Genomic DNA, 18953 nt, shown 5'->3' on the forward strand with positions numbered 1-18953 from the left:
GTGTGTGTGTGTGCGTGCATGCGTGCACACGCTTGCGTGTGTGTTTGTGTGATATGGCTTGGACACATCCCCTCTCAGATTAATTGAATCCTTCAGGAGAGAAAACTGGCTCCTTAAGAGAAAGCACAAGGCACCGCTGCCCTGCTACAATAAACCTGTCAGAGGCAGACAAACGACACAGAGACGCGCACACACACACGCACACAGCTGTCAAACACAAGAGTGATAGGTGTGTGTGTGTGTGTGTGTGTGTGTGTGTGTGTGTGTAAACGAGCGTGCCGTGGCATGTCGAAATACCCAAAGCATTCGGTAAGTCGCTCACTCTGCCAGAACCCTCCCTTTAACTCAAACAACACACAAAGGTCACACACTGCGTTATGTCTGTCTGTTTGGCTGCATGTTGAGTCTCTACATGTCCCATTACATAAGGTTTATAATATTCCTCCAGGCAAAATATGTAGTGACATGAGAAATACGACTGTTTCTTAACTACGTGCTTCAGCCAGTTGAGCTGCTGAGACGACCAGCACATTTGACTGTTTGACACCTGACGTTCGTTTTTTTTAAAGCATCCTTCGAAATCTAAAGTTGAATGAATGACACACTTCCTGTGTCCTTTCTGTCATTTTCACTGTGCACATCATCAGCAACATTGATTAATCTATTACAGAGAAATGTCCTGATATCACTAATCAGGCCATATCAGTTCCTGTCAGTCAACACCTCAATGCTTTTGTGTTTAGATAAATGTTAAACCAAAAGTCTGACCCACCCTGCCTTGCGGGTGTAGCTCTTGACTGTTCTTGAATGTATGTGCCTGTGTGTGTATGTGTTTCATTGCATCTGTGTTACTATGCAACTGTGCATGCCATTCAGTCTGAGTGTGACACTGCATGGTTGTGTGTCGCCTGTTGTGAGTGTGTTTTCCATTTGCTGGTATGGAGGAGTGTGTCAAAATAACACCTGCCATCTTCACAGGAGATTTCTGAGTGCACCAGCATGGCTCCGCGACACACACACACACACACACACACACACACACACACACACACACACACACAGGAGGTTTGCTTCTATCCAACCACCAGAGCAACTTTTTTATGAAGTTTGAAGAGTTGCAACAAAAGAAAAAACGTATCTTTTGTGTCTTTTCCAGCGTTTTGTTGAGGTCAGTAAACTGGCCGCTGTGTGGTCGACTGCTCTGGTATTGGCTGGGTTTGAATTGGGATGGCTGGATTCCATTTAGCTGCTTCAGTTTTGGGCTCCTGGTGTTGTGCATGCTGGATCTCCGTCATCATGGCTTATCTAGAACAGAGCCATCATTAATGTTATTAGTAACACCTGTTCTTTTCCTGCTGTCTACTGTGAAAAGACCTGTTATCATTTCAGTTCATAAGGTTTTGAATGGATGATGAGTCTAGCTGCTGTGTTGCCATATTCCAGTTCCTAAGGGGATTTTCTTAGTTTTGACTTGTGTTCCAGTTAATTTTATCCAACTTTTCCTGTGAATTAAACCAGGAGGCAGGTAAAATGTTCCCACAGGAGATCATTTGTTCTCTGGAGCATTGTGGACTTGATGTTCTTGATGGTCTTCTTTAGCTATTTACTCAGTGTTACACCATATATAACACATTTAACATTGCGTTGGTACAAGCATGTTTCTGTCCAAAACTTCTTTATATCTCACTATCATCTAGTTGTTCCTAAACTAAAATCTCATGCTAAATTCACCCGTCATAGTCCAGCTTTAATACACCATTAAAATGTGCATGAACTTAAGAACACACAGCAATCCTATATGGTATATCCCATGCCCCCAATTTCCCCAGTGGCAAAGGATGATAATTTGGTTTTGACTGGTTTTTGCTGGCAATTTTAATATTTTTGTTCCAAGAAAAAAGCACAACTTCTTTCATAACAGAATTATGTGCAGCTCATTTGTGGGAGTGAAGGCAATATATATTTCATTTCCATGTAAATCTTTATTGCCAGGAGATTTTCAACATTAGATAATAACAGTAACAGAAAACTGGTTGGTTGACTTTTTTCCATTATTCGTGCAGTCCAGTGGATGATTCCTTGGAGCATTCCTTCCATATCTGAATTGGTGGCTATGTAGTGTATCTTCTGACAGCAAGATATGTTTTAGACATCAACACAGAAAGCAGTTTTTTGCAAATGTATTTCCTTTGCACATCCATTGTGTAATCTCTTTACCAACAAACAATATAAATTAGAGACTTGCACTCTCATTATTACAAATCTGAACTGAAAATTGATCAAAATTAGTTTTCAATATCGATCATCGAAATCCAAAGCAGGATCAGCTGTTCTCCCCGGTATTTTACTCCCTGCCGACTTGTGCGCATCTGACATGTGTTCAAAGGAAAATGAATTAAAAAGAAATAACACTTCAAAGTGTAGCAGTAGCAGTGTAGCTCACCGTTAGCCTGCAGCTGCATCTTTCAGCTCGACGCCATGTCCACTGCTGGAGTCAGAGATGAGGGAGAAACAGAACCGGAAAATCCTCCTGCTTCCCTGAAGTCAGCATTGTGGCAACATTTTGCCTTCCCCTTAAGTTATGTCAACAACAAAGTACAGTTTGTAGGCTATGCTACACATATGCACACACTGCTACACACACACACACACAGTGCGGAAACTCAAGCTGTTGTTGTAAATTACCCTCTGCCAGCTAGTGACTTATTGTTTGTGTTTAACAGTTTGTTGAAATAAGTCATCGTGTTTACATTTTAAGTGAATTATTGAAATTGGACCATGTAACCTTGAATTTAAAAAAAATCTTGGTTACTCGACACTCTGTACCATGTAGCCTTTTTCCGAGAAGAATTGTAAATGACGGCTATCAGGGCATCAAACCAATGATCTGTTGAGCTTTACAAATCAAAACTCGATAGTCTTACAGTGGCTTAAGCTATCAAGTTACCCTGGTGAGAAAAAGATGTTTAAATCGAAAGGTCGATTTTGAGAAGCGTTACACCCCTAGAGACACTTTGGATGTTAATACATCGCAGCGTAGTTTGAGATGTCATGATTTAAACTTGTCAGGGAGCAAAGACTTTCCTCACTGAAACTTTAAACCCACACACACACACACACGACAGATATGGGTTGCCAGGCATGTATGAAAATCCTGCACATCTTGTGTGCGTGTGCGTGCGCGTATGCGCATGTGCGCGTGTGTGTGTGTGTGAGGATTAATGGTTACCAGTGTCAGTGTGCCAGTTAGCTGTGGGAGAGAGAGCGCCACAGACTTTTACTGTTTGAATTTTTGTTTTTTGTTTTTCTTGCAGCGAATAAAACCCAGAGATCAATAGAGACCCCCCCTCCCCCAAAGCTAACCCTGTTCTGAGTACCACTGATGGGTAACAGATGGGTTCACAGAGAGAGAGTGTGTGTGTGTGTTTTGGGTCTGTGGTGTTGTGTGTGTTTGTGGCAGACATTTCTACCAGAGGTTTTTCGCTCGTATTTTTGTACGTGCTCCAGTATTGTTGTTGTTGGATTCTGTTGCGTTTCGGTCCATCTTAGATCGATTTGCGTTATCAAGACTCTTGTTCTTGAGTTTGATTTCACTGATTTTCACCGTGTGTGTGGGCGGGTGTGTGTGTGTGCGTGTGTTTGTGCGTGTGTCAGATTTGCAGCGGCGTCTCTATCAGAATTGATCTCCAGCAGGCCTCCTCCTCTCTGATATGGAGATAACACTTCTTACGAGGATCTGAAAATGGAGGCTCACAACGTGTTGGGGAGTCAGAGAGCGTGTTTCTTGGCAACTTCCTTATCCCAATATGGCAAACTAACTGTCTTGTGAAGTGGGAGCCAAAGTGTTTGCGTGTGTGTGTGTGTGTGTGTGTGTGTGTGTGTGTGTGTGTGTGTGTGTGTGTGTGTGTGTGTGTGTGTGTATGTGTCTGGGGTGGGAAGATGGAATGGAGTTGTGAAGGGAGATAGAGGAAGGAAGGAAAGGGCTGTGAGAAAGAGAGAGGGAGGTAATGAAAGAGTAATTCCAAAACATTTAAAGAAACATTTCCCTCTCAGCTACCATTTGGATGTTGTTTCTGGAACGAGGAGCGCAAATGTTTTCCCTCGTTCTACCCCTCCCTCTCCTTCCTCCCTCAGACTGTTCAGGAAGGGGAAAAGGGAATTTGGGATTGTATTTTTTTTTCCTGATCACTGGCACAAAGCTTAACTGTGGACTGTGTATGTGCGTCTCTCTGTGTGTACTCTGCACACATGGATAAAAGGCCTGTAGGCGGCTGTGATGCAGAGATTGATCCATACTCTAGTGGGGCATCTGTGGCTCTTGACGTGTGTGTGTGTGTGTGTGTGTGTGTGTGTTAGAGAGACCCTGGTGTTTGGCCTGAAGGAATGGAAACTGCTGACATCCTACCAGGACCTTAACATCCTCGACAGGTGGTGGTTGTGAGTGTATTCTGTGTGTGTGTTCATGCAGGGGGTATGTCTACACTCACACACACCAGGTAACAATTAGAAAGTGGGTTATAGGTGAGGATAACTTGTTCGAACAACACCGTTGGCACAAATCCCGATACACACTGGAGTGAGAGATGGAGAGGTGGTGGTGGTCTAAACAGGCTTTATCTCACAGTAACAAACGCCAAATCTCCTCTCACAGTATCACAGTAGCAAGAAATACAATGATACTTTAAAAACAGGAAGCATAATGTTCATTTATCATCAGTAAACAGAGAGATATTTGTCTTTCTCACCTGATAGAACAATAATGTGTGTTTGACACAACACACAGTTTGATATGAGAGGATGTCGCTGTGAAAAGCACATATCACCAAAATGTGAGCTTTTCAGCTTTTCATTTTCAGCTCCATGACAACGATCTTTAGTCAAACCTTTTTGAGTTTTTTAATGGTTTTTTTAACTTAAGTGTATAATCATTAACATTTCAATTGAATCAAAGCCACTTCTTTCTACTGTTTGGTGGCATTTTTCTGCAATAGCCATACAGTATAGTTACATTGCACAATTACCTTTCTTGATAGTAGTTTTTATTGTTACTGGTGGAGTCCACCATTCCCGCACTGCATTTATATTGCCTTCACATGCAAACGGTGCAGCATGTACTCTAGTGTTATTGTGTGTAATTCTGTCTCCCTAATGTCAGCCTCACTGTTTACTCCTGCAGCCATATCAGAGCTGTATGAAGTTATTACTAATGCAAACCAAACACCTCCTGTTGCTGCGAGGTCACATCAGAAGCATTCAACTGGCAAAACACAGGGTGGCCTTTATTGTGAAGCAGTCACAGGAAGCTGACCGTGGTCAAAAGTGCATCTACAAAACAAGACAGTTGTCACTTTTGGTATTTTGCTTTGTCAGTGGATCGGTTGTAAATTTTACAAGGAGTAATGGAACAAGAAGGAGCAGCTGCAAATTCAGTATCACCAAATTTGGAGGACCATGGTTTTCTTTGGACAGCGTGTATAAATGAACAGGACATAGTAGTAGCTAGCTGTGACACAAGTGGCTAATAATCACTTGAATTATTCTCTACTATAATGAATAACAGAGGTAAAACCTTGTAGCTGTGCTGCTTTGGAGTGCTCCACACAGGACGAGGGGGTGTGTTTTCCAGCAGAGTTAATGTACTGAGTCTAACTGGAAGTTAATCACAGGCTGTGTGTGCGTGTGGCTGGTTGTGCATGTTTGCATGCCTGTATATTCCCAGGAATTGGTGTAAGCCTGTATTTTTGCACATGTATGTGTGTTTGAAGCGCCTACAGTGTCTCTCACTCGACGGGCATTCACGGCAAACCCACACAGAACTGTTTGCACATATCAGCGGTCACACGGCGATGCAGTGCAGCCACTTTAGCCGCACGCACGGAGACCCCTGAGGACACACACGTGCAACACACACACACACACGCAAACATGGAGAGACTTTAAGAAGTATGATAGGGCTGAGTGTGGAAGCATCCACCTACACAGCATTTCTCAGTGCAGAGAATAAAGGTACACTGCACTATTCCTGTATGTATGTGTAAATGCCTGTTTGTGATTAATTGGAAAGCTGCATTTGCTATTGATTTAAAATGCACTCTCCGTGTGTGTGCGCGCGTGCATGAGCATATAGGCGGTGCTGACGGACGGCGGTTTTAATGCACAGATTTAGATGCAGGGGAAACTCAGCGCGCACAGCATGTCTCACAGATTCCCACAGGACTAATACAGAAACACACACACTCACTCACTCAGTCCCTTCCCCCTCGCCCATATACAGGCAGCACCCTTTCCCCTACACACATGGTTAGTTTTATCAGGATAATGGCTGTGCAGTGCGTTCAGTAATGGGCTGGGTGGGGGCAAACCTCAGCTAAACATGAAACCTCTCCCATCTCTTAGGAGGTTGTGATTGGAAGAGGCAGTAATGGTTCAAAGGTTCAAAGTTTACTAATGGTTAGATTGCACACATGCAGGGAGTGGAGTCTAATAAAAACAAGTCTAATAAAAGCAATCGATAACTGCATGATGTTGAGATATGAAATGTTTACTCTGTCGATGTTGCTGCAATGGAGCTGGTTTTAATGGTGAAGCGTGTGTGACGTCAACGTGTGTACACACTGTCGCTGTGTGCACAGTAGATTGTTTGTTCAAATTAAGCCTTTCGCCCCGTTCTGGCAGTGAGAGTAGTTACACAAACACTATCAGCGTGCTCATGTTGCCATACTCCACCATACTCCACCATATTCCACCATACCCAGTTGCTGCTGACTACTCTGAACCACATCGCTGTTGATGCTTCCCCCGTCAGCTCTGGCAAACCAGTCATTCCTGGTTGACATAAAACACACCACTACCAGTGTGCCGCCCTGGGAATGTTGTCACAGACACCAGATTTAAAAACGTTTGAATGTAATTGACATTACACGTTTGAATCCGTGGTGGTCAGTTTATGTATGTCGAAGCCAGTATCAGAGTCAGAATGATGCTTTGGGCTGGTATTATCTTTTTATCGTAGTGTAGATAATGTGATGGAGGGATGTTAATTGAAAAGCCTGAATGTGAAATGAACAGAAAAGTTGATGTTTCTAGTATGTACAGTGCATACTATCATGGTATAAATGTGTTTCATTGAGTTTTCTGTCCTTCAAGAGTCAAGGTCTATGTAGGAAATGCCATGTAACTGAATCATGCAGTAATGTACAGTATAACTGTGTAGTAAGTATGACTGAAATGAAGAAACCATCAGTTAGTTGACAGAAAAGTAATCTTATCTTGGTAATGGATTAGTAGTTTCAGTTGTTTTCAAACAGAAACAGTGGAAGAAAATAGAGGATTGTAAACTGAGCTGCTGATTTCATAGACCAGATGATTAATTGACTTAGACCAGATGATTGAATTCACTTTATTTCACACAGCAGCGTTTACAAAACCAAAAACACAAGATCGAAGTCCATTTGATAAAGAGACAGTGCACTTTTATATTAGATATTAAACCACTGTGCTGCTATAAACTGCCACCTGTTGGGAATGGGATGATTTTTTTGTTTTGGTATATTTAAATTCGAGTGTATTTATTGTAGCCACCACACACAAGAAAATAAAGTGATTTATTGGTGAGAATAATGTTTAGTTTCTCAATTAGATCAGAGGTAACTAAATTCTGTAAAGGGAGCTCCAAAGATAAAATCCAGCATCGACGGATCTCATGATCTCTATTGAGAGAGTGACAATCTGATCCAACTGTGTACACAACTTCCCTGAATGTCTCATCCAATCAGTGTTTCCCAGAAGAGAGAGGACCCTCATGATTGCCCCATGCGGCTCGCTCCTACTGTGACGATTGTGGTTTTGAGTTGGTGGTTACATTAACTGTCCTTTTCTTCTGTGTGCACTCTTGTCTGTGGTCTATCTTGTGGAAACAGAGTGCACGGTGGCTCGGTAATAATGTGATTACAGCAGACTGCTTGAGCATAGAACCGTCAGCATGTATCGATTGTGCACCACACACACCCAAAAACACACACACACACGTACCAAAGTGACAGCATGTGCGGCATAAATCGATTGTTGTTATTGTTTATTAGTTTGGTTCTCGTGGTTCAAGGGTGACTGACGGCCTTCTTTCTTTTTCCTAGGTGAAGCCTTCCCAGCAGGCTCCAGTCCCTTCCTCTCTGCTTATCCGGGCCCCTCCCCCTTGACCTCCGACCCTGCATACAGGTCGGCCAATCCCAGCAGTCTGCAGATGGCTCAGCTCTGGGCATCACACGCCCACGAAGGTAAAACACCATTTGCCGCAACAAATACTTGCATTTCTCGCTCTCTTTTTCTGGCTCGCTCCTCCTTTTCTGTCTCTGTGCATAATTCAAATGCTTGAAGACAGGCGACATCGCATTTTCGTGACATTTGTCACAGTGAGCTCTTGTCCAAAGCCCAGGAGGCTTGTTCCTCTCTTTCTCATTGCTTACACCAGTGGGATCCTGTTCCATTTCTGTCTCTCTGCGGGTAGCTGTGCTCCTGGCTCTGTCCTATATGTGTCTCGTTTCCTCTGTCCTCCACCTGTCTCCTACTTTTGCCTGTCATGCTTTACAGTAATCTATCTTCCTCTCTCTTGTTCTTTTTTTGCGCTTCCTGTCCAGTATGCACTTTGTCTCTGTCTCTTTCTCGCTAGTTCTCTTGCCCCACTTATCTACAACATTTCTCTCCTAACCTGGCTTATGAACACAGTTTTAGTGTGGTTTTGTCCTCTCTGTCCTCTCAGTCTCTGTGCTCTTCTTAAGGCCTGTTCAGTAAGTGATTGAATCTCTGAACCCTCCTCATTCCTTCCTGTCCTTTCGTGTCTCCTTATCAAATCTCACTGGAGTAGAAGGTCAGATAGGGGGAAACGTATCCCGCTTTGGCAAGGTAAACGGAGAAGGACAAATGGATTCTATTTGGGATTCACTTAAAAACTGATTGCATCGCCTGCGTGACACAGATCTTGTTCAGTTTCTTTGCAAATCAGATTGTGTGTGTGATTAGTTTTTTAAGATTTTGTCTCGAGCTTACTCTCCTCAGGGACGGTTCAAGGAGGCAGCACTAGCACGTGATGGTTATAGGTAATAGCCTGAGCTATAACTTCTGCAGGTTCCCTTGAAACCAATCAGAGCTATAAAAGTGTAAAACATGTAAAACAGCGACTTTAGTTTCTGTTAAAAAACAAACAAGATATACTGTGTTAAATAGTGGCCATTAGAGGTACTTGAAATGTGTTTTGTTAGCTACGGACAGAGCCAGGCCAACCAATCCCCTTGTTTCCAGTCTTTATGCTAAGCTCGTTAAGATAATGGACTGCTGGCTTTTCTGTATGTTTATATATATAACTATTCCATTAACCCTTGATTACGTGCCTGCCTTGTTTCCTGTGAATCCCCTGTGTTAAAGTTACTCTTTTAGTGGAAATTACAGAATGTAAATGCATTGAGTGGCTGTTGCAGAAAAGGTGCCAACCATGAACATGATCAAAAACAGGGTCTGAGCTTATGAAACCATAAAGGATTATACCTTTTAAAATTATACTCTGAAAAAGTCGAATACTAGCCCATCTGCTCTGTGTGTCAGCCCAGCCAACACACCCCCCGTTTGACTTTATATTCAGCTGAAGAAGGGATAAAGTATGGATGGACTTTCGACGCTTGACTTAAAGTTTAGCCTGAAGTGAGGCTGAGTGAGTATCTGAAGCTGAAGAAGCTAAAACCTCCTGCTGGCTAAAGAAGCTACAGAATCCACTTGCTCTGATATGAATAGAAATCTTCACGGCCTATGAAGGTTCTTAATACCTGGTGGCTGGCTTTTAAAGCAGCTGACGTTACTAAAAGCTGGAGATGTTTCCGAGCGGCAGACTTTGGATATGCTTGGGATGCGCCGTAGCTGCACGAGAACCTTGTATCAAAGCTGTCGGGGATCAAGGTTAGCTGTTAGCTGTCGTTAAAGGAAGCTTTGCAAGAAACCTTTCCTGCGTGCCTTTTCTCTCGTCACATCATTCCTCTTATATTTCAGTCTCCTTGTGCCTTCCTCTAGCTGCTGACACCCCCACCACCCGCCTCCTCTGGCTTCTCCATTTCTGCCTCTCAAAACGGAGAGAGGAGACAGATTTATACTCGGGCTCTGCTCCCTGGCACTTCGTGCTGGAATGGCAGCGGCGTCTTTGATATCCTGGAGCGGCCGGAGTGTGGGAACAGGGAATGTCACCCTCTCTGGGTGGCAGTCTTTTTTTTCTTTCTTTTCTTTTATTACATGTGGCCTAACATACTGACACCAGCCAGCGTCAGAGTTGCAGCCAGCTCAGTCCTAACACAGACATCCAGAGCATTACACCAGGCGCGAGGTTTTGTCTATATTAAGATCTGGTCTCTGAGAGCAGCAGCTGGCTGTCGGGCAGACTCTCGCCCAACATCAACCTCAAGATGACCTCGTGAACAAAACCAATCAGGTGACGCAGGGTTGACTCTGACTGTCGGTGTGCAAAGTTTAATGTGATTTAAAAGTGGTACAGTCTGGTTTACATCTGTTCAGATATGTTGACTAGCATGAGTTAGAGCTGAGACTACAAATCGATTAATAATTAATCCATTAGTCCTTTGATAGAAAATTAATTGGCAACTATTTTGATATTTTTTAAAAGTGGCAAAAAATTCTCTCAAATTTGAATATTTTGGGTGGGTTTTTTTGTCTTGTGCGATAGTAAACTGAGTATCTTCTGGGTTTTGGACTAGCTGAGCAGCTCATTGAAGTGGACCACGGTCTGCCTCACTGAGAATGACGAAACAATCTGTAACCCAACTTCATCCGCTGTTTGTGGTCATGTTGATATGACACGTTAACTTCAGGTGGACGGAAGTAGGGCTGCAATCAACGATTATTTTCATTATTGATTAACCTGCACATTCGTTTCTCTGTTAATCAAGCGGGGAAAAAAGGCTGATCACACTTTCTCTGAGTCAACGTTGAGGTATTCTAGTGTCTTGTTTTTGTGTGAACAGTCCAAAACCAAAGATATTTCATTTACGATGATAGATGATAGAACACAGAGTAAAGAAGCAAGTCCTTACACTTGAGAAGATGGTTTTTAAAGTAGTTGCTGGTTAAATTTCTGCGGGTCTACTCATTGCAACTCTCGATGTAAGTACTATTATTCTGTTTGTTGCCTGGTAGCAGAAGCTACTTTTAAATCCTTGTGCAAAACATTTCCAGGGGTTGTTCAGGCTCTCCAAATGGGAGCCATGATAATAATATGACTGAGAAGAAGTGATTGCGTAATTCCAGTTATGTGTAAACTGCGTTGTGTGACATGTTCTATGGTTTTCTTCAGGCTACCCTCCTCTGCCGAGCAGCCTGTACTCCAGCCCCTACCTGTCCCTGGGCCACCTGGATCCCCCCTCGCTCTCCCAGCACCCTCTCTACGACTCACATAAAGGTCAGTCACTGTCACCAGCAATATTCATGGAGACAAGCGGCTGAATTTAGTGTACACACTCTCTCCTATCCTTTCCTGTCCATGAGTGGAAGTAGGTTTTGTGTCGAGCCTTTTCATTTAGTGAGAAGACGTGTAGTTTGTTGTGGACCTGAGCCAAACCTCCAGCACGAAACGGGCAACATTCAGCTGACGGGGATCAATTTTAGTATACTGTGTAATGCTTGTGCTCCTCCTGGATGTGGCTGTTGCAGATCTTATGTAGGTGTGCGTAACTGTTACATTTTCTTGGCAGGCCGACATTTAAATATTTTTTATGCTAACCTCTGCCTGTGTCCTGTATTATGCTCTGAATCTGTTTCAACAGCTCTCGTAGTGGGTTTGTGATTGTACGTTAAGACTCGTGTCATGATTTGTGTCTTTTAGAGGGCTTTTACCTGCCGGCCTCCTTGAGCCAATTGCCTCTGCACCCACCGTCTGCTCCCTCGACCACCCCATCCAGCTCCACACCCCCTCAGAGGACGTCCCGGGACGGGGGTAGGGACCGGCATTACCGGGGTGAGAGGGAGAGAGAGAGGGACAGAGAGCGAGAGCGGTCGAGAGAGGAGCAGAGGCCGCACAGCGTGGTGGACCTGACGCAGGACGGGAGGAGTGAGGAGGACCGCAGGGCGAGGAGCGGCGAGCGAGAGAAAGAAAGGGATCGGGACACGGAGAGAGATATTTGGTCCTACCATCCTCACCACCACCAGCATAAATCACACTCCCAACCTTTCACCACAGAGCCCAGATCCAGGCCGTCGCCTCCACGGCCCTCTTTCCCTTCAGGTGGGGGTGGGGGCAGGTTTCATGGACCAGAAACAGACAGAGGGGGTCGGGAAGAAGAGGGGGGCTCTCGACCCCACCACAGCCATAACTCTCACGCGAACTCAAATAACTCAAACTCTCACTCAGACAGACAAAAGAGAAATGACGCTGTGGCCGCTTCGGCTGGGACCCTCCACATCTCCTACGCCCATCCTCCTGCGCTCCAGCCCTCCGTCGCTGGCCCGCCCCACCCCTCCATGCCCAGAGAGCCTATCAGAGAGCAGCGAGTCAGCGCGCCGACATATGTGCCTTCTGTGGAGGTTTACGACGAGCGGACAGGGCCCATCCAGATCGCCTCGCAGGCCCGCGACAAGCATGGTGACAGACACAGAGACAGAGACAGAGAAAGGGAACGAGACAGAGACAGAGAAAGGGAACGAGACAGAGACAGAGACAGAGAGCGTGAGCGTGACAGAAACAGGGAGAGGGAGAGCTACAGGTTTCCTGAGAGGAGCTTGATGGAGCATCCTCGGCTCTCCCTGTCTGGCGATTCAAGCAATCAGAGAGAGGAAGGTTCTGTGATTTGTTCCAATGGTTCCATTGGTAAACGCGGACAGGACATGTCTTACTCCTCCAGTCAATCAAGGTTCAGCCCGGAAACCAGGGACATCCCCAAACACTCGCTCAGATTGGGCATAGAGCGGGCAGGGGCGGAGCCTAAGTGGAATACCATCAGCCCATTAGCCAACTATGCCACGAGTCACATGGCCGCCCTGGCAGCCCAACACGGACACACACTCTCCTCTCCCCACAGCCAACAGACACACACACAAATATCCCACTCCCCTCACACAACCCACCGGCCCAGCAGCAACACACACTCCACCCACAGCCATTCCCCCCAGACACACCCCTCCCAACATGGACATGGTCACGGAGGTGAGGAGGGGAGTCAGAGACGCTACTTGGACCCATCGGCGCTCTACCGACCTGGGGGGTCATTGGCAGGAGGGTCCGGGGGTGGAGAGCGAGGTGGGGGAGCGGGTTCTGATCCCACGGAGGTTTCGGCCATGCAGAGTCTGATTAAATACAGTGGAAACTTTGCCGCTGAGGCTCCTGGGTCCTCTAGGCACTCTGCAGACGGCCGAGGACCCTTTGGGGGTCTGGGTAACATCGGGTTCAAAGCAGAAGCAGAGAGGGAGACTGAAAAAGAGAGAGAGCGGGAGAGGGAAAGGGAGAGGGAAAAAGAAAGAGAGCGGGAAAGAGACAGGGAAAGAGCATCAGTTGGACTGGGTTCTTCAGGGGCTTTGAGGGTCCCTCCCCAGCTGAAGAGGGAGCAGGAGCGACCGGACAGCGCCCGCTCGTTTGGCCGTGAGGGGGAGGGGGAGGTGCGCCACCCTCCAGTTGGCATTGCCGTGGCTGTGGCCCGGCAGCGAGACAGTGGGAGCACCAGTAAACAGACCAGTGGACCTTCAGACACACAGAGGACCCTGCTGCAAACAGCTATTAAAGGTAACCAAGTCTTTTATGTGCACTCTGCTAGCTCTGTGTTAAACTTTTCTTATATGTGATGAGAGGGGTACAAATGAAACTGTAAAATAATCACTTCTGTTGCACTCATTTATGAGAAGAACAGCTTTTTTGTATTAGCTTTTTAATTTGATCAAGGGTTGAAATATTTGCCAGGAGCCATGTGGTGACAGTCACTCAATCACACAAGTCATTTTATATATTATAGTTCCTGGCAAGTGAAATCAAGTGCACTTCATTTATTTGAAACATTTTTCTAATGTATTTTCTGCCGCTTTTGCTTTCAACTCTTCTCCACTGTGGCTTCTCGCAGAATCACACTGCAGGGAACGTAGATCCCCTTAGTTAAATGAACCGAGAGCAAATGATTCCTCATTTCGGTTCCCATGAATAATGGAGGATTCATTTTCTTTCGGATCAAAGTCATGTTTCCTCAGCACTGTTTGACTTTGAGGTGTTCATGCATGTAACGTGATTGGAATGGTAAAAACACCCCACCGCCAAACACACACACACAATTACTAATTATGTCATGGATCGTATTTTGTTGAAAAGCTCCTTTTTGGCAGTCGTGTTGGCTTTCTGTGCTGCATAGCAATTCCTGCCATACAGCGCTCTATTCTTGTACGTCAAGGTCATTCAGCTACAGTGCTCCCTCTCCATCTCTGTCTTTCTCCTTGTTTCTGTTTCTCTCTCTTCTTCTTCTCTGTCCTCCCACAGTTCATCTCTCTCTCTTGCTCTTTTCATTTGGTTGAATGTCTCTCTCCCTCCCCACCCTTCCTTCCTCTCTGAGAAGGTCTCTTTGTAGCGGAGCTCCCTCCTTGTCCCACCTCAGGCCCCCTGGTCTTTCTCCACTCTTTTCTTCAGCTCCAACCCCACCTCCACCCTCTCTGCATTAAACATGTCATTACAGAGTGCAGCTAAAAGCTAAAAACAAGCTTTGAATTACAATAAGACCATGGGTGCGTTGCTAAGCAATGGATCAGTCTTGAGAGTGACAGACTGTGTGTGTGTGTGTGTGTGTGTGTTCCCTCTTCCCTGTTGAGGGTGTTTATTCATTTCCTTGCTTGAGCTGAGCGATTGGTCAATAGCATCAGTCCCTCACGCTAAGAAAGCTCTAAATAAACAGCAGAGGATTTACACAAATAGATGGATGAATGGATGGGTAGATGGAGGGTAGCAGGAAGCAGGAGGAGCAGAAGGATAGGCTAACGATAGGAGATGGACGTAGATCGATAGGTTGATAGACGGGAAGAGAGAGGTATGTCGGGAAGTAAAGAAGTGAAAAGAGTGTGAGATGGAGGGAGGACGGGCAATGGAGGACCGGGGAGAAAGAGGGGGCGTGCAGCGCTAATCGCTGGCTTTCTGATGCAGAGAGGATAGCATGTGGGACAGACTCCCTGTAACCTTGGTAACAGTCTTGAAACCTTTCCTGCAGAGCATGTCAGGGTTTGTTAAAGTCTCTTGTCCCTTTACGGGCTACACACACACTCACACATGCACACACTTTCTCGAGCAGAACTGAAGGGTTCAGCACGCTTGTATAAAACCTTTCTGCTGCTTGGGGACCTTCAGTCAGCGTGGATGGGATGGAAGAGGGTTAACGGGAAAGGAGCGCGAGGAGGAGATCCTCATGTTTATTCTGGATTGCTTGGCTGAGTTCTGCTGCTTTCATTCTTCCTCTTTTTTTCGCTCTCCATGTCTTGTCTTTTGCCATCGGCCCTGATAGTAAGCAGGATGGGTTAAGACTTTTTTTGTCTATGAGTGTGCATAGTAAGGTAGTAGTGGTATGTTCACACGTCGTCTCCTGTGGCACCAGACTAATAACTGATGAGAGCTGACACTCAGAGTGAGAGCTGTCACTCCGTTTGTGTGTGTTTGTACAGTATGTGCGCATACGCTCTTTGTGTTCAGGCTGTGGCCCAACATCGTATTTTTAGCTTCCCTCATTTTGACATGCTGTCTCGTGTCACCATTATAAAGCCAGTGTCACCTCGTCCTCTCCCCCTTCTCTCCTCTGCTGTGACCCATTTCTACTCGCCTCACCACATATTTTTCCAGCATTGCTCGCAACCATCCAGCGTATCTTCTCTCACAGCTTATATCCTTTTCTTTGATGTATATTACATGCGGGATCAGGGTTTAAACATTCAAGTAGCCTCAGTGATGCGGCTACTGAACATCTTTATCTAATCTTTTCCTCTCCGTCTGTGCCTGAAACCATCACAGATGAGGAGCGAGGGGAGGAGCGTGCTCGTCACCATGAAGACAGACTGCTGGCCGGCCGGCTGGAGCGCGAGCAGGAGAAGGTGCTCAGGTAAGGGGGTGTGGCTGATGTGCCCGCTTATCCATATTAGCCCATACGTGAACACAGTGTAAGAGGTCAACTGTAACAAAATAAACGTTTTCAGTTTTCATTTGCATGTTGTTTGCTCATTAAATCTACTTCTGAACACACAGTATTGAATAAAAACGTGTTTTTTCCTTCCAGAGAGTCCAAGGAGCTGGCAGAGTTTACTCAGATGCACCCCACCCCGCTGTCTAGCGGCCTGACGCCCAGTATGATGACACCCAGCCTTATGACCCCCAACCTTATGGTGACAGGCGGGGCTGCCCTGGCAGGGGCGGGGCGATGGCCTCCCGATCCCTCAACTCTGACCTCTCACCCGTGGATGCCCCGGCCTGGAGCCCCTCCAGTCTGGCTCTCAAGTTCCCCTTATAGTACGTGGACATACATGTGATCCAGGACACATGCTAACTGCTACAAGCACATGTTTAGATGATCCCCAAAATTCTTAGCATTCCCCGGAACTCCTTTTTATATAGCAGCTGAAGTCAGACATGTATTTAGTGATCTCAAGAATCAGGATAAAAGTGATTTGGATGTACTTCAGAGCAGAAATGACGACTCAATTACATTAAGAGAAAATTAGTCAGCACCCATATTCATCAAAAACCAAACAAGCTAGTGGAGGCGCAAGTTTTAACATCTCAATAGTGTAGATTTGCTGCATTTCTTTTTTGTATGTGATTGCCTTGCCTATGTGATTGTCTATGGATGTGGACCACTGGTTGGATAAAACAAGCATCTAGAAGATAAGAAAGGAAAAATGTGTGTTTATTTTTTCTGAAATTTTTCAAATGAGCAGTTTAATCAATTAATCAAGAAAAGAATTGGCAGATTAATCGATAATGAAAATAATCACCTTTCTTTCTGTGTGTTATATGGGGCAGCAGCTCTTGCCCTTTTCAGTCAGCATCTGTGTCTTACTCTCTGTCATCAGTTACCCAACGTGGTGCTAAAGACTAAAGAGTCAAAATCAGTTCCACACCACCATGTGATGTGCTTGCAAAATTCTACATGCGTCTGTGTAGCTTTTTCTGGTTGGTGTAGCAGAAGAGGGAGGTGTCTGTCTGTCGAGTGGCTCGTCCAGCAGCAGCCTCCAGGGGTCAAGCTCCTCAGACATTCCTGATCTTTGCAGGACATTCCTGCTCCTCCAACGTCCTGAACAAATAGCATCAAGATACACACACTCGCATACTTATGTGAGCTCACGCAGAAGTGTACACACATCTCAAAATATGGAAACACGCACCACATGTGTACACAGAGCTCCCCACGGGCCAGCTCTGTCTAGACACAGGGCAAAAAAACAAAATCCCTCCAACGCAGCTAAACTCAGTGTGTGCTCATGTAATTTCAATATGGATATAAATACCAGGTGAAGAATGGCGCTCAGTAAATGTTAGCTTTAACTTGGCTGAGGTTTTTTATTCTCTTTCCACTTTGTCAGTCCAACATTTTTCACATTTTTTTCTTTCCATTTTCACCAATTTGTTCCCTTCCCCTCACAATTAGGCCTGGGTCCCTCCTCACTCCACCAGACCCTCCCCCCAGGCTACCCATCCTCTCTGCCAGGCTCCATGCCCCCTCCCTACCAGTTTGCCAGGGACCCACAGTCTGGACAGCTAATAGTCATCCCCACTGAACACCTGCCACACTACGGTATGAAATCCGCTCTCTCTATTTGTGTGTGTGCATGTACATATGAAATCTAAAGTATAGATGCTTGATGTTGCTTTGTCCATTCGATCATTTTATAAAATAAAAAGATTTGCTACATTTTGGCAAAAATGAATGATTGCCGCGTTCATTTTGAAACAGATGTTAGTCTTAGTGATTACTGTCAACAAACAAAACCATCTCCAACAATATTGACAGCCTCCATTTGTTATTGTGGCCTGTATGCCAGTAGTTCTTGCTTTCTGTTGCTTTTCAGTACAAGTAATTAAAAAAATATTAATTATGTTGATTTAAGCTATATATGCATATATTGAGTTACCTGCTGCACCAATCCTGTGATTAAGAGTGTGTAAAAAGTTAGCAAGTGAGTAGAGAAGTAACGTATAAGTGATTAAGAAGCACTCAGTTTAAATGGATTTCTAAGTCTTCTGTCTTCCTCATGCCCTCCGCCATTGCTCTGCAGGAGGTGACGTACTGGAGCGTGGAGCCCCGGTGTGGTCGGGGGTATACGGTACAGGCAGCTCGCTGCAGCACGCAGCCCAGCTCCAGCTCCTCTCCCAGCAGCAGATGCTCCGGCAACAGGAGCTACTCATGATCCAGCAGCACACAGCGCAGGTCCTGGAGCTGCAGAGGAACGCACAGCTAGTCGTAAGTGGACTCGGTGTTGTTCAGTGCACACCAGCCAATAAGTACACGTCTTCAAAGCACACGGATACAAAGCACAGCAGTCCTCCAGCTGCATGAGACGTTTGTGTATAATATTGGTGTCCTTACAAACACACGTCACATCAGCAACAACACATTCATCCTGGCTCTGTAGAGGAATGGAGAGCTCAAAGTTAGACAAATAATATTAGATACACACATAAACCCACATTCTGCTATGAAGGAGCATGTCACACGGTGCTCATTTATGTGTTTTTAATGGTTTTTAGACAACAATGGAGCTCTATGGCTCAGAGGAATAAGCTACATGTATGTATGTCAGGCTTTTGATACACACACAATACTTGTTACAAGGATACATTCATTGTTTCAGTCTTTTCATGGGATTTGTTGATAAGAAAAATATAGAATATGACTCGACTAGAATATGACGGTGCTGCAACCCTGAGATGATACAAAGCCTTAACACATTTTCTTGAAGAA

At 45.2% G+C, this 18953-nt stretch overlaps 1 protein-coding gene across 1 annotated transcript in view; it reads left to right on the top strand.

The window, feature by feature from the left end:
• The window catches only part of tnrc18 (trinucleotide repeat containing 18), a 46416-nt gene that overhangs the window by 6162 nt on the left and 21301 nt on the right, over positions 1-18953 (top strand). The window contains exons 3-9 of the mRNA XM_041956484.1: positions 8133-8273; positions 11345-11449; positions 11873-13762; positions 16010-16097; positions 16272-16501; positions 17640-17786; positions 18268-18452. Coding sequence (XP_041812418.1) covers positions 8133-8273; positions 11345-11449; positions 11873-13762; positions 16010-16097; positions 16272-16501; positions 17640-17786; positions 18268-18452 — 2786 coding nt within the window. The remainder of the gene's footprint in view (positions 1-8132; positions 8274-11344; positions 11450-11872; positions 13763-16009; positions 16098-16271; positions 16502-17639; positions 17787-18267; positions 18453-18953) is intronic.

Source organism: Chelmon rostratus, chromosome 17, assembly GCF_017976325.1.
Source record: "Chelmon rostratus isolate fCheRos1 chromosome 17, fCheRos1.pri, whole genome shotgun sequence".
NCBI classification, from domain to species: domain Eukaryota; kingdom Metazoa; phylum Chordata; class Actinopteri; order Chaetodontiformes; family Chaetodontidae; genus Chelmon; species Chelmon rostratus.